Source organism: Harpegnathos saltator, unplaced genomic scaffold, assembly GCF_003227715.2.
Source record: "Harpegnathos saltator strain DR-91 unplaced genomic scaffold, Hsal_v8.6 scaffold45, whole genome shotgun sequence".
Lineage (NCBI taxonomy): Eukaryota > Metazoa > Arthropoda > Insecta > Hymenoptera > Formicidae > Harpegnathos > Harpegnathos saltator.
The window spans coordinates 1,577,311-1,592,912 of record NW_020230261.1 but is presented as its reverse complement, the minus strand read 5'-3'; the positions used below and the strand labels follow the sequence as shown (position 1 = coordinate 1,592,912).

General features: G+C 47.6%; 2 protein-coding genes and 1 long non-coding RNA gene across 4 annotated transcripts in view; 1 reads left to right on the top strand and 2 right to left on the bottom strand.

Moving 5' to 3' along the window:
* Positions 1-994: 994 nt before the first annotated feature.
* Positions 995-2,475, bottom strand: LOC112589251 (uncharacterized). The gene is made up of 3 exons (XR_003113396.1): positions 2,399-2,475; positions 1,830-2,023; positions 995-1,204 (listed from the first exon to the last, which is right to left on the bottom strand). It is a non-coding gene; the product is annotated as an uncharacterized LOC112589251 (long non-coding RNA).
* Positions 2,476-2,795: 320 nt separating this feature from the next.
* Rab3GAP1 (RAB3 GTPase activating protein subunit 1) overlaps positions 2,796-15,602 on the top strand; it is a 25,372-nt gene continuing 12,565 nt past the window's right edge. The window contains exons 1-6 of the mRNA XM_011142322.3: positions 2,796-2,991; positions 3,179-3,470; positions 3,546-3,682; positions 3,755-3,968; positions 4,040-4,448; positions 4,650-4,864. Coding sequence (XP_011140624.1) covers positions 2,796-2,991; positions 3,179-3,470; positions 3,546-3,682; positions 3,755-3,968; positions 4,040-4,448; positions 4,650-4,864 — 1,463 coding nt within the window. The remainder of the gene's footprint in view (positions 2,992-3,178; positions 3,471-3,545; positions 3,683-3,754; positions 3,969-4,039; positions 4,449-4,649; positions 4,865-15,602) is intronic.
* haf (leucine-rich repeat and fibronectin type-III domain-containing protein hattifattener) overlaps positions 4,872-15,602 on the bottom strand; it is a 19,947-nt gene continuing 9,216 nt past the window's right edge. The window contains exons 1-7 of one of the 2 annotated variants that reach the window (XM_019841813.2): positions 9,495-10,938; positions 8,507-9,381; positions 7,976-8,291; positions 6,996-7,579; positions 6,462-6,894; positions 6,186-6,362; positions 4,872-6,097 (exon numbers count right to left, since the gene is read on the bottom strand). In XM_019841813.2, the coding sequence (XP_019697372.2) occupies positions 5,814-6,097; positions 6,186-6,362; positions 6,462-6,894; positions 6,996-7,579; positions 7,976-8,291; positions 8,507-9,381; positions 9,495-9,603 (2,778 nt within the window). In that variant the 5' untranslated portion in view covers positions 9,604-10,938 and the 3' untranslated portion in view covers positions 4,872-5,813. Of the gene's footprint in view, positions 6,098-6,185; positions 6,363-6,461; positions 6,895-6,995; positions 7,580-7,975; positions 8,292-8,506; positions 9,382-9,494; positions 10,939-15,602 lie in introns of those variants that run through there. The other variant, XM_025301746.1, reaches the window with a different exon arrangement.

Below are 15,602 nucleotides of genomic sequence, written 5' to 3'. Positions count from 1 at the left end.
AGGTGTATTTGTCGCAGCCCGTCTTTTCTTTCCCGGTAATTCTCGCGCGGCATGTCTCGCCGAATATTGACAATGGATTATTTTATAATGTTAAAGCTAATATTTTTACTCTCCCGTTATCACGGCTCACGCTCTCGTCGGCTTATCGTACAATGCCTTTTCCTACGCGCCGAGGAAGAAGAAATCTCGTCGCGAACACCGCTAGTGTCGCTACGTAACGAAAATTCTGCCAAATTTGCGTTCGCACTCGATACGCCGCAGGTTCTGCGGTTTCGTTAAATATCCGTGGATATCCATGATAAGGCAGAAAACCGATGAAAACAAAAACGTGCTGAGTGGACGGCGGCACGACAAATCCACGAAACGCGTTAATCAGCCTCTCGTCTCATCGTCTTATTAGTGGAGTTACGGCGATTTCCCTATAACGAATCGCAGCAAAGAAATCCCAGTGGCTGAATCTCGGCGTGCAGCATCTCACAAAGATTGCCTTATCGATCGCAATTCGCGGCGCAAACCGCCGCTGACGGAGGAGGTTCATGTCGTCGGGATCATCTCGCGCAAAGTGTCGCGGCGCCGGCCGGGAAATCGGTCCTCTCGCGATCTCACGCGGTGCGTGTGCGTTACCGGAGTTAGCGATACTAAAGCGCGTCACGTCCGAGCGATCCCGAGAGCACGCATCACCCTCGGCATTGGCGCGCGCGGCTCCGAAAGGGTCACAGTGAGAATTAACACGGGCAAACGCTTATCCTGAAACTCAAAGACTACAGAAAAAGAGAAAGAGGAATGTATTTGCGAGCGAGATTCTTGAGAAATTATTTACTCTGAAAGAAAGCGACGAAGCCGAAGGTTGTCTTTGGCACATAGAGACTATCGCGAAATTTATCTAGGAATTTCGCTAACAAGTTATAATAATAATATGTATTATTTGTATGATAACGTATTCCGACCAACATTCTCTACGCCAATGTCGCCGCACGTCCGTTCAGTGCCGCGCAACCTTCTCGTCATTATCATTGCATTATCACCTCACATCGGTCGACATTGGTGTGCGTAGGTCGTATGTAGGTGTTACTAAATACGAGTAAATCGCTGTGCCGATTTAATCAGCGGCAGAGTTTCTCGCTGCGTTTCTGTTAATACGCACGGCACCATCCCACTGTTTGCCGACACTGTTTCCGCATTTATAGCAACAAGGTTCATCCTGCTATAAAATTGAGATCAAAATATTAGTTAAATAAACTTAATTTAAATACAATAGTAAACTATGAATGTATCTTTAATGTTTTCTTTCTTTTCTTTCATTTTATACAAGAAAATCTTCCTTCTCTTTCATTTTGTACAAAAAAAGACTTATTTTTAATATTTTAATATTTGGAACTGAAATTTTAACAATTTCATCAACTGTGCTTCTTCTACTTGGTTTTCACACTTTCTATATTTTTATATAACTTTTTTCTTCATTTCTAAAGTATAAATTAAAAAAGACTTGTCATGTACAACATTCTGTGTAGATACATAAAGTTATCAAAATTCTGTATGTGTGCTACAAACTTTGTTGGTATCTTGGCAGTAAGAACACAACAAAATTTGCTAGAGTACAATGACAGATTAACAACCATTAGAAACTAACTAGCATCTACCATTGTACAAATATTTAATTGCATTAAAACAGAACATACAAAAGATTTTCCTCAATTTCTGCAATTTATTGTTTTGTTAACAGAACTTTGCCAGAAGAAGCAAGCTTTGTAATTGCTATTGGATTCATCGCAATATTCTATGCATAATATCATATCTGATAAATAATATGAATTTTAATCTTCGATTACTTTAGTTAACGATGTGACTCTTCGAGAAGAATTCGTTGTTGAGCACCACTGCATGCTAGGCTTCCGCCGCGCATATTTCTCCCCTTTCTAATCCTCCTTGCACGACTCCCCGTGTCCACATAAAAATAATTTTTGACGCCAGCGTGAGATGCATGGCGATTGGCGAAAGGCATTGCTATCGTGATCACTCAAATCTGGAAGGAAACAATTTTCTTAATTCTTGTCGGTTAACAAGTTGTCAACATTGACATAAGCGGCCAACCACTAACGAAATAAGATAACCTAATTTCAGATATCGCCCTTCGAAGACGAAAATTCTCTTCATCGAGATAGCAACTCTATAGCAATATAATAAAATAAACTGGCATTATATTACAGGAAGCATAATATAATATTAATTGCATGATTGCATAATGCAGTTAGCGATTGTTATCACGGTGCTATCTTGAAATGATGAATCGATCGTTCAAATCAGTTTATATAATTAACATTGAAGAACCTGTGCAATCAATTAATTGAAATTCACGTGTTAACCTTTTTAATTCGTTATTATCGTATATTTTCTTTACCTTATCGTTCACACTTATACCTCCTCACTACTCCCGTGTCGTTACGAATAAAATGATCGACTGAGATCACATTCTGATATTCACTGCCAGCACTGAAAATCTATAATATACGTGATATAAACTATGTATTTTCAGTATTAGCAGTGAATATCGGAACGCAATCTAAAAAGCAACTATTTGTAACGATCTTAATTCAAATTTTTCGAATGGAAAGTTTCAAACAATTATCGCGAGATATCGCCACCTACTGGAAATTAATTTACTGCCATCTATGGGCGACATGGAAAATTGCGAAAACGATCAGCTGACTCGACAGTACTCAAATGTCAAATATATTTGGAACGCAGGATCGCAAACGCAAACACTGCTGTTTTGAAATTGCAACATTTCGGTGAGGATGAATAACGTCGAAATCGAGGACTTCTATCACCATGATTTTACTACTGCCTCCGAATGGGAAGTGTTCATCGCGCGATTGGAGGAAATTACGCACGAATGGAAATTGCCCCATACGAAGATCGCGGGTCCTCTCAAACCGGGGGATTTTATCAACTGTCAATGGCACGAGGCCTCGGAGAAGCTGCATTTCGCAGGTTCATGTTTTCAACACGATCGTTTCTGATAGACGGTTTACTGTTATATGTTTGTAATTGTATATCTAACAATGTATAAATTTACAAACTCATGGGTTCAATATGATACACATATGTCAGTAAATTTTACTATTGTGTTAGTTTGAGTCTTAAATGACTCTCCTGTTAACAATTGCACATATCTCAGATGTGGAATTCCTGCTGAAGCACTACAAGCTAAAGAAGGAAGAAGATGAAAAAGAGGATGCAGCTAGTCCTCTAGAAGAACAGGAGGAGGAATGGACGCAATGTCAGAAGGATGCCTTGGATTTATCCAATGATTTTGTGAGGCTTGATGAGAATTGTATGGAAATAGCTCGTTATTATGGTTGTAGAGAATTTCTTGTTTTAATACCAGCGCGGAAAGGAAACTTGATAGATGAAACTCGAATCAAGATCTTGCTTAGTTCACTGACAATTGCAACTAACAATGCGAATTGGTAAATAATCCTAATATGCATACATCAAAATTCTATTTGTGACATAAACTATTCAAATTTATCTATGCATTTTAGTTACATCCCTGCATTCATACAGGTGCAAGAACCTTGGCAAAAATTGTACCTCGGTGGCTGTGCTGGTAAAGGAACTTGTGCATATCTTGACATGGTGCATTTGAAGAAGATTCCATCGCATTGCAAATACCTTACTGGTATGTACTTCTGTATGTTTCAAACTGACCTGCTGCTTAAAATATAATAATTATGTTGTAATTATTTTACAGGTCTACTTGCTTTGTTCAAGCAAAAAGTCAGAGAAGGCTGCTCAGTAAGACTTGATTCTGTGACAGTGTCTGTTAGATTCTCTTACCTGTTAAAGGATTGGACGAACAGCACATGGACGCAGGAACCTCCGGATTTCGATTTCATGCAAGGGGAAACATTAGGTGTGGCCGAATTGGGCAAGCTTCCCTTTGGCGCAACATTCGATCCTGTCGGGTATTTATTAAGCAAACAAAAATTTTAACAAGTTTTGAGACATCTCTTACCACTTGTGACGATGATTGCAGTGAACTTCATTTATTCACCACATGGCCAGAAATGTCGGACAGCGTTGTCGTAGACAGCGAAGGGTTCTCTGATCTGGAGCCGCAACTCGCTCCCATATGGTCGGTGCTAGTAAAAATGGTATCGTCACCGGCTTGCTTGCTCGGCGAATACATGACAGATTTTCTGCATCTCTGCAACAATCAAAAGTCCATGGTAGAATTGTTGGGTGACAACGCATCCTACATTCAAAGTGACGATCAAATGTTAAGCTCCGCCTTTAACGTGCTCACTGAATCCAGAATACCTACGATCTCGACAGTCATGGGCAGGACCAACTCGAAGAAGAGCAAGAACGTAGAGGGCCCGATCTCTGAGGAAATACTGCTGCCTATACTTTACTTTCTCTTTCCAGACGCGGAGGAGAATTCGGTACGTTCAGTTTTCTAGCAGTTTTAAAATTAATTATTGCAAAACATACAATACACTGTTCCCTTATTTTTTTTCTAAATATTTCAAAAATTAAATTTAAAAAATTTTTAAATAATCAAAGCCGCCGATTAATCTTACAAAAGACTCGCTTCAACCTACCAACGTATATATAATAATTATAGATAATTGCATTCTCTGCAGAGATTTCCCTATGGTGACATCAGTGTGTGTAATATGGATGATGACCAATGGAAAGGCGTGAAGACCTGCACGATGGACAGTCTGGTGTGGCGTATGTCGGTCGTCGCAGCGCATTGCACTCATAATTTGGGCGGTGCGACGGCCTTGGCCCAGCTCTGGCACGAATTCGTGCAGGAGATCAGGTTCCGTTGGGAAAGGAATATTCTGATACCAGGGTGAGTAGCGAAGGTCTCTTTATTTGTCGTCAGTGCGTCAGAGACGACGAGAATTGTTCTCGCCATCAATGGCGACGCGCGCACAAGCGAATACGACGTGTGCGAGTATATATGTTATAAAATAAAGTAGAGTCAAGGGAGGCTCCTGAAAAGTATCTCGTCTCGCCGAACGTGCGATCGAGAATGACGTCGTTCTCAGGGTATGTCGGTACGCTTGGTCGCGCGGTGGCGTTTCTTCGAAGACAGACACTTCGACGTCGCAGTCTTTGGGTAGAATCGCCGAGTCCGTCGTGCGAAGTGTCGCGCCACGATTGGTCCGGGAATCGTGTCGAAACTCGAGCCTGCCGAAAGCGCGCTGTCGGCTCGCCCGCTTCGTCGACGATCCGGTAATGAAGTAGAGTACACTTACGTAGGGTTTGCTTAGGGTTTGCTACACAGGGATGTACATATATCTAAGGCCAGTTCTCGACCTGATGCTTACGTTCACGTTGATCGCATATTCGCGCAAGCGTTACACAGTAACGTCTGTCGCAGTGTCAGCGATCGATGGTCGCGAACGGAGCCAGGCAATCTTCGAATTGTTAAGCGTCGAAGAGATGTTTGCTCGAAATATTGAATCTATCTATCTATATCGATCTACCTACCTATCTAAAAATTCTAACAATAGAGTAAGTGCTTCAGCACTTGACTTATTTGATACAAAGTCGTACAAAGATACGTGATCGCCATTGTAATGAACGTTTTCTTGACACTCGACGCGTTTCGAGACTTTCTGTCCTCACAATCAGAGCGGTCGTTGAGATTATTTAGACTTTGCTAGGCGTCTCTTCAGCTTAGAACGTCATGCGGACGAGAACAGTCGCGACTTGGACCAGGTATCTCACTGAACATGCTTGAGCAAGAATGAACGACGAGATCTCGAGACCACCGTGTCTCGACGCGCCAAACTTTACAGTGGCACGAGACCGCTCCTCGTGGTAGGGTTGCGAGCCATGTAGATGTCCATGTCGTGATCGGTCCAGTTGTTCTCGTCATAGTTGTTGAGGGTATGCGTGGAGTCCGCCAGGCTGTATCGGCTGCCGGGTCGCGGCGGGTTCGGCTCCAGGGTGCGGTTGCGTGAACGAGGTCGTTGCCGCCTGGCCGACGAATGCGGTGGCAAGTGGTTGGTGGAGAAATTTGACCGGGACATTCGATCCGAGGCGGCTGCGAGCGACTGGCGCGATTGTCGCAATTCTGTGTGACGAGAGGAATTGATCATTAGCCATTAGCAAACGAAAGTGTCATGTATATATAGACTGTAATTAAGCAGCAAACAACTTACCTGGTCTCGTGTTGACGAGGTTGGAAGCTAACGCAGCGTTGGCGAAATACCGCGTGGAGTTGTTGGAGAAACTGTGCTGAGACTGGCCGTCGGCGATCGACCGAGTAGATACTTTACCGCTGTAGTGTCCGGCTTGGGAGCGCACGTCGTCGATGCAGGACGCCCTGGTGATCGACCCTGAAAATCACGTGATTTCACGTGAATCATAAATTACGAATCATAAAACGTCAGCTGGTCTGTGTCTGAAGTCTGAATGTGTGAAAATACCTATCTTACCTTGCCGATCTATCGGGAAGATCCTTGGCCGCGGTATGCTCCTGTTGCTGTAAGCTGACACCTGGTCCCACTCTTTCTGAGTGTTGTAGGCGCTCAAGGTGGCCATCGACGACAGGGGTCCACCGGGACTGGGTGTCGGGCCCACGTTCGAACAGCAGTTGACAGGCAGACCGGCGATCGGGCCGCCCATCTTCGTCTGGTCGATGCTGTGCAAAGTGTGCAGCTTCCGAGCGCGACGTCGGTTCGCCACCACAAAGATGATGACCGCGACGACGATCGTGGCGCAGATCGCCGCGCTCGCGGCGATCGTGATCTTGTCCATGTTCGAGGTCGGCGAGTTCTCCGTCCTGACTTCGCGACATTGGTTGTACGGCACATTCGCTGGCGTGATGTTGGTCTCCTCCAGCGAGACCACGCAAACAACGATGCACTCCTGTGATACCAACAAGTAGAAAGAGTTGAATCGATTCGACCATGAAATTAGGTTCGCCTAGTTTTCAAAGCATCGAGTTCATCCTGAAAGAATCCACCTACCTGCGACGGCACGTTTTTGATCTTGAACTCTCGCTCGCTGGCCTCGAGCGGTGGCGCCTGCTTGAAATTGTTGTCCCCGAACAGTCGGTAGATCACCCTGAAGCCCAGGATGTTGGTCGCCTCGGTATCCCAGTATATAATAACTGCGTTGTCTTGCCTGAGCACATCTTTGACCACGATGTCCTTCTCGCCCGATTTTGACTTATACAAGGGTGATCCTAGAACCAGCGGTGGCCTTGGTTGATGTTGTTGCATCTGGTCCTGCGGCTGTTTCGGCGGCGATGGGGTAGTCCTCATGATCACGACGTTTCCGGTTCGTGCAGCTGTCGGTCGACTCGTAGGGATGAAAGTGGAAGGCGGCACCGGTGGTGGTGCCGTTCTTCTCTCCTCGGTTGATGACGATACCGTTACTGTGGTAGTAGAGAAGGTTGTGCTCGTGATCATCTCGGTCGTGGAAGTGGTCGATCGAGCCGTCGGAGGAAAGCTACCGACGTCTCCGACTATAGTCTCCGTTGGTTCTCTCGTGTCCACGCTCTCTACCGTTCCTATCCCGACAATCTCGGGTGGTCGTTCGCAGTTCATATCTGCAAGTAGTTACGTTTTACGTCGTGTTTGAGCATTGGATTTTTATATTATATTTAGATTGTGAAATATCCTGCTGTAATCTTCGTAAATCGAAGTTAATTTTGAAATCGAGAAAATTAGAATTTTTTTAAATTTCTTAAAGATTTATACATTTATAGATTTTTTAAATTAAGTCAATAATATACAATAGATAATAATACAATAGATAACGGTATATAATAATATATTTTTTAATTCAGTTAGATTTTTTATAGATTTATATTTATAGATTTGCTTGATTAAGAGAATATTCAAATTTTCGAGTTGATAATGTTAAACCTTTAAGATTGATTGATTCATTCATTTTCTTTGAATGTGGAGAGAAGTGAATTTTCCAAATTAATTGCTGAATTTACCGTTGGGGTCGATGTTGTAGAAACTTTTGTCTTGCAACCTGTGCGGGCTGCCGCAGAATTGCGGCTTTCGCTCGCGGCTGGTGACCTGCAGGTCCCTTGTCTTGATCCATTCGACGATCCAGCGTAGCCTACAGTCGCAAATGAGGAACCGCCCTCCCAGACTCAGGCCGCGCAGGGTACCGTTCAGTCGAGCGAGAGCTTCTTCCGGTACTGTGGACAACGGGTTACCGTCGATCGCTAGCAGAGTAATCGACGGGTTCCTTTGAAAGGCATTGACCGGTAGTTCAGTGATCAGGTTGAAGCCGATGTCCAGTACCTGTAAAACATCGATCATTTTCGCGATAAATTCACTTCATTATCACGAAGAGGCAACGGACTGGTCAGAAAAACGCGTAACTAGTGAAAGATTCGTAACGTGCTTTGTGATTTGTAGAAAATTGGAATATTCACAATTTGTTTGAAGCAATTGCGTTTTTATAATTGATCCTCTTAACTTAAAATTTCCGCAATTTCTTCCTTATTTGCACTTACTCTGAGATCATAGACGCTGTTGATGGCAGCCGTCGGAAAATCCGGAATGAGGTTGTTCAACAAACTCAAGGAACTCAGGGTGTTCTTGATACCGAAGAACGCGTCTGGGCCGATACTCTGTATGAGATTCCTCTCGAGATTCAGTCCCGTGAGAGAATCGAGACCTTCGAAGGCTTTTGTGCCAGAAGTGCCAGGTAGTTCGCGTATGCTATTCTGCGAGAGATCGAGGAAGGCCAAAGTGCTGAGACCCCTGAGCGCGTCTGGTACCTTCTTCTGCCGCGTGCCTTTGAGATTGAGGTTCTTCAGTGTCCTCTCCAAGCCGCGGAACGACCCGGCGGCGAGAGTGACCTCGTTATCGGAGAGTTTCAACGTGATCAGCTTGGTGCCAGCGAAGGCGTTCTCGTTCACCCTAGTGATCCTGTTCATCGAGAGGTCCAGCACAGTCAGGTTCCTCAGGCTCTTCAGATTGATGCTGGGTATCTCCGCAAGTTCATTGTCCTTGAGATTCAGACTCCTCAGATGGTTCTCCTGGCCCTTAAAGGCCTCGGGTTCGATAGTGCCGATGTGGCAACCGGATAGTTGTATGTTGTTGATCTTCAGGGCGGCGAACGAGCCGTTCCTCAACACGCCGATCGTACTGTTGTTGATGTAGAAGAGATCGACAGACGTCTTGGCGGCGAAACGTCGCATCGCCGACAGCAGTAGCTCGTAGTCCACCACGTCGCACTGCACCGAGAGCTCGCGCGCCAGGTTGTAGTCGCAGATGCAGGAGCTCTCAAGGTCCACCACGTGCTGCGCCCACGGGCAAGCGGACGTCGCCGCCACGACGACGAACGCTCCCGTCAACAGCAACAACAGCTCCGTGGAAATCGTGTCTGAAAGGATTAATCGCGCGTAAATTCTCTTTTATTCCCTTTTCTCGCGCGCGAGGCAAGTACGAGGAAGAAGCGTTGCAGAGACTCGAGATCGATAAATTCGATGAGATTACCGTTAATCCCTGATTCTTGTTTCGCGCGGAACGCGGACGTGACGTTACGATTTTCGCGTGCGCGAGTCAGCCTCTCGTCGAGTTCTCTCGAGTAACGCAGGGAAGGCATCCTTATAGAAAAAGCGTCGATTCCTTTGGGCGCACGTGGGTAGACACGCGATTACGAAACATGTTGTAATACTCGTTGGCTTGTGCATTCTCGCGATTATGTGTCGCTTTTCATTATGATGCCTCTCGCACCTTCGCCGGAGCGCCTTCGCGGCGAGCCTCGGGACAGGACATTTCACAAACGCGAAATGCCATCCGGCGGTTTCTGCCGACGCTTTATTGTTGCACATAACACACAGGTCCGTGTATGCCCCGTCTCGTATCGAAGAAACGGAGCATGCGATTCCGCGTGTTCCTTTTTCACGTGACGTTCTATTAATCTCGGAGAAAATTCGCTCAGAGTTCGCGTCGGGAAAAATCCACATATCGTCCGCCCGCAAATATAATATTTTGCAAAGAAGTCTCCCTTTTTCTCTTTTTCTCTCGGATAGATTTTTCTCTCGCATGAAATGTTCTCGGTCGTGTTGACGCTGTCGAATGTTCCCTGAGAGAATCGAAATTCTCCCAAAACAACAATGAGTGCAATTGTCAGATCGCGGCGGTCGGATCTCGTGGAAATGACTGCATTTTCCCTCGTTCGTCATGTCCGTAGACGGCGGAGTCGTTACGGTGTAACGACGAGAGAACGATCCATTTCTCCCCATATATGAGCGGACGAAAACGCCCGTTAGACAGCGTGCGACAGCGAACCGGCGCGGCGCCGGCGGAACCTGCCGAATGTGAGCCGAAGACTAATTACAGGGTTGCGGGCAAAAAGATATTTCTCCGGAGGAGAAATCGCCGCGATACCCCCGCTGCTCTGCCGCTGCAATCGCCGTCAAGGAACGTTTAACACTAAAAACGCACCAGGTTCCATTCGCAGTTTAGATCTAGTTAACCTTTTCCGCGACAACTTTCCGGCAAATTTTACGACACTACCGGAAAAGATCAGGGGAAGAAATTCCGCTGGTCTCTCGAAACGCGTACAGTTACAGCGACAACGAGAAACTTATCATTACATCCGCATAGCTGTAATTATATTCGTCGAAGGCGCACGTGCAAGCCGAGCTATAAAATTCAAACGAACGCGTGCCGTTACGATATCGAACTCGAACGTTACGTTAGAATTCGATCCAAAAATTTTGCCGCGTAATCGGACTTTCACGGGAGAAATCCGCGGGAGCGCGGTCGATGATCTTAATGATAGTGTCGGATGTAATAAGTAAACGCAATAGTAATTGGCGAAAATGGTTTCCCATGACACAGACAAGTTCGAGCGCGAGAACGCTCGATGAATTATTGAATTATCTTCTCCATTCCAAGAACAATCTCTTCTTCGTGCACTTTAAAAAAGACGAGCGAGATTACCATCGGGAATTCCGTAATCTTTTCTCTGTCCTCGGGACTACAATCATACGTGAGAATGCGGCTTGAATTCGTCACGTAGTTTCCCCCAGCGTGACGCAACGATCGTTTCGGTATGACTAAACCTCCGGGGGCGAGTGAATGCAGACGGTGAATTTTAATCGAAACACCAGAGTGACATGTCAGCCGGCATCAGTCACGACACAGGTATAAATCCGCAGGAATCCACGCACCGCAAGGTGCGTGGCTATCGATAGCGAGATCGGGCCGAGGACACGCACATATCGTATCGCGCGTAACACTCCGGCCGTTGACTCGTAACGGGTTCGGACTATGGGCCTGGGTTCGTTCAGCGAGGCGTTCTCCAGGCTGGTCACGCCAGCTTTTCTTGCACGCTACGATTTTCCACGACTGTCGCGTCTCTCACAGCCGCTTCCAGCTGGCCCAATAACCTCCTCGATCTCTCTTCAATTCCGCTCGCCTTCATTATTTTATTCCTCTTCTTAACGAAGAGGTACTCGCGACCCTTCGAGATAATGCGAAGGAAGCTGAATGAAAGTCAAGTTTTGCTTCGAAACATCGAGAATCACATTGCGTTTTCTCTGTAACGTACAAAGGGACTCGCGAGATCCTCGAGCTGTCGGTTACCCTCCGTCGCGCGGAAAGTCGAATGAAAGGTTCACTCCCTTAGGCACATTAGTGCGTAGTTCTCAGCGGGTCGATGCACTACGCACCGCGCCTCGTGCGCCGCGCATACGCGGCGGTAATAACAACCATTCGGCAATTATATGTCGCGCCGTATTTCCGCTCCAGCATCTCGGGACGCATCGCGCGGCCGGAATTTTGAGAGACTTCTTTCTCTCCGCGATGCCGCACGACATCCGGCGGGTTGTCCGTATTACGTTACGTTACTCGCGCATCCCGCACGAGTTCCCGCGAGTGCATATCGTGCATCACGCTCGACGTGATTACAGCGGTGCATCGGTAACTGCAGCCTCGCTCGGTCGCGGACAGGTAGCAGTAAAGTAGGTTGAGTCTTTAATGCGAGACGTATTATTTCATTCTCGAGCGAAGGGAGTGCGCAGCGTCGCGTGGGCGCGACATCGGTCGCAGAGAGGAGGTCTTTGTCATTCGATCAACGTCACAAGATCCTTGTCATTCGATAAACTGATCGGCAGAAAACGGCGCTTGCGAGAGAATCGGAAGCGTCTTGTTCCGGGAAGAGAATTTCGCATCGAGAAAGTCTCCGTGTGTGTCAAGGCCGATGATCACGCGTCGCTCGTCGAAATATTTACAACACGGACGTCTCTCTTTTTCTGCAAAGAAGAAAGAGAGAAAAATTCCATTTTATAATACTCCCACGTGAATGAGACGCTTACAAAGGTGACTTTCCTCCGAGATTTCGCCGCTTATGCGATTTCCATTACGAGAACATTTAGTTCGAGGAACTACTTAGCGCGTCCGCGGTGTTAATTACAGGCGTTCGTACCGATTTCGCGTGTAATTAGCGAACAGACCTCGTCGCGGGATTGACTTCCTAGATATGCGTTCGCGTAGGCGCTCGCTCGTTCGCTCATTCGCGCGCGCGCGCGCGCGATATTGCGGCCATAAGGCGTAAAATCTGGGAAAACGGCTCACCTTTCACATTTTTCGCGCCAGCTTGCCGTGATTGCTCGCGATATCTCGCGATCGACTTCCGGATTAAAAAGGGTTCGTGACAACGGAGTCACCTACATGCGGCCTACAGGCGCGCTCGCGCACACCCCGACGCTGTCGAGGCCGACGAAAGGAACATTGCGGACCTTTCACTCACGATCTGATTGTTTCCGCGCAAATATGTAAACCTGCTCTTTCTCGATAAGCGGATGTGGCGCCTTCGGCGCGCGCTTTTTCCACCAGTAGGAAAAAGTTCCGGCAAGTTCTGACTGGGAAAATATAATGATAATCGTGGGTCGCGCGAGGGCAACGTCCAGCTTATGAGGTACATTTTTCTTCGTTGTGATCTCGCGATTCCCACGCGACTCGGTGGCGATGTTTCCAACTCGGCCAAGTTCCTCGATTCTTCCGCGCTCGTCTTCGCAGGTATACTCGATAGCTCGTATGATCGCGCGTTCGTGAAGAATTTTTAGAGCGCAGTGGCCGATTTGGGTCTCTTCGAGAATACGTGAGCGCGGGTGCGGGTAATGAATTAATTAAACTGGCCGCGTCGTTACGGCACCGGATCTCGGAACACTTGTTAATGGGAGCACACGGCCAGTTAGCGTTGCCGCGTGCTCTTATTATCGTTAACTGTAGCGCACGAGCTTCGCTACCGATTATTGTTCGCTTCTATCGCGGGCGATCCGCAGGCGAGAGGGAAGCCACCGCGGGAGTCCAGCGACGTAACCGCCGACCGAATCGCGGAACGTCGACAATCAATCCCGACAATCGCGCTTCCGCACCTCAGCGTATAATTAATAATTTTTATTGCCGCGAATATCCTGAATTCGAAATGATGAGCGCGTGCGTCCAATTACATTTGCTTGAACGACGCACACGCCTTGCGCGAGAGAGTGCGTCTCGCTCACAGTGTCCAGGTCCGGGGATAATCTCGACTCACAGACACACAGGTGCCTAATTACGCGGTCAAGCCGCTGAGACAATTAACTCGTAACGGGCGCAATTAGTAGCTGCGCGCGGCGGCGATCGGTGATCCGCGCGCGAACGTAATCAGGGTATGACCGGACGAACGATCGCCCGCTTTGACTTCCTAGGCGTCAGCGACCTTGTTCGCCAATGACGGTGAGTGAATACGAAGAGGTGAGCGGACGATTCTTCGACATTCTAACGGTACAGCTTTTCCGAAATGGAGACGTTTCCTCTTGACGACACGCGGCGTCATCGCAAATAATCACTGGGCGAAAGCTCTCGCTCGGCTTGTTCCTGAGGAACCCGTCCACCACCGTCGGTACCGAATCGCTCGATGTTACAACATCCTCCGAGTGAGACCGGCTGATTGGATAACCTTTCGCCAAAGAATGCGACCGATCGTTCCGGAGAAATCGCGGTGGAATGCGACGCTCGGCCGGGCGCGGATCGGCAAGGGCGATCAGCGTCCTCGCTCAGAGAAGGTCGGAAGCTGGCCAAAGAGGCAGCTAGGACTATAGAAAGAGGGAGAGAAAGAGGCTCTCGAAGGGGAGAATTGCGGAGAACGGTTGATGTCAATTATCTCGTTGTCTTGTACGACTCGACACGCGCGGCCGATCGATCCGGTCGTCTGTCTCTCATAACAATCGGCACGAACGATCCCCACGTCCATGGTGATTCCGGATCGCCGCGGTTTTGCTCGCAAAGCGGCGTTTCCGCCGATTCACGTGGCGCATGTCGGCGCGTGCAGCAATAAGGTGCACGTGCACGGGTGCACCTATACTCGCCGAGGAATCTGATCCTTTCACTTTCGTTCTCTTTCGGCTTTCTGTGTCTCTCTCTCTCTCTCTCTCTCTCTCTCTCTCTCTCTCTCTCTCTCTCTCTCTCTCTCTCTCTCTCTCTCCCCTCTCCCCCTTTCTCCTTATCTCTCTCCCCCCTCTCCCCCTTTCTCCTTATCTCTCTCTCTCCCCCCTCTCCCCCCTTTCTCCTTATCTCTCTCTCTCTCTCTCTCTCTCTCTCTCTCTCTCTCTCTCTCTCTCTCTCCCCCTCTGCCTCTCTCTTTCTCTGCTTCGGTGTTTCTGATTCTTCCTCCCCCTCTCGTCCTCACGAGAGAGATACATTATTGACCGAGATTTGTTCACGAGATACGGATTAGAATGCAATCAGTGGCTGGTCAACACCCGTGTCAATGTTTAGCCCGAGATCGGCGGGCCGTTTCCCACGATAATACGTCGCATTTTTCGCCGCAACGGCGCTAATACATACAACGCTTTCCCCGCGCGCGATGCGATACGTATCTTCTGAAACGGCGTTCGAGACGGCGAGCAATTTCGACCTGCCGAGCTCTAGCATTCTCCCTCGCATAACGGCAAAAATTAGCGGTCACGTTATCCGATCGGTATCTGTACATTAACGTATCTTGTTGTGCTATAATCCATGCCGTTCTAATGTATGTGTTCTTCTTTTTTAATCACTTCATAATTTCTTAATTGGAAGTTATACGTCGTTGGCGAAAAGGAGGAGGAGCAGCAGGAGGGGCGCGTAAGCGAAATCGGCTCGTAAGAGCCGCGGTTCATCTAGTTGTGGAAGGCGTTATCGGCGGAATCGCGTCGAATTAAGCAAATACGGAGAAAGTGCGTCTACTTTGCATCTGTTCTAATTTAGATTGCTGCAATCGCTGTTAAATACGAAGCGGTTTCTCTCTCTTTTTCTCGTTCGCGCGCGTCTCCCCCGCGCGTGTCTTATCTCGCGGGTGCAGAAAGCGTGCCTTTTTTCCCGCTTGAAAACGAAAGCGTCGATAAGACATATCGTTCGCATTAAATGTCACCGATCGGTTTTCTCGCGAAATTGGCGGGTTACCACGCGAGAATCTCCTCCTCGTGCAAAAAATCTGCGATTTCCAATGCGCGAATTTGCGCGTATTGCGAGATACACTCCGCAAACGACGAGATGGTCGGTCGTTCGACATTTGCCAGCAGCAACGTCGACGCAGAAATTCCGCGAGAAGCGACAACACGCGATGGTATAAAA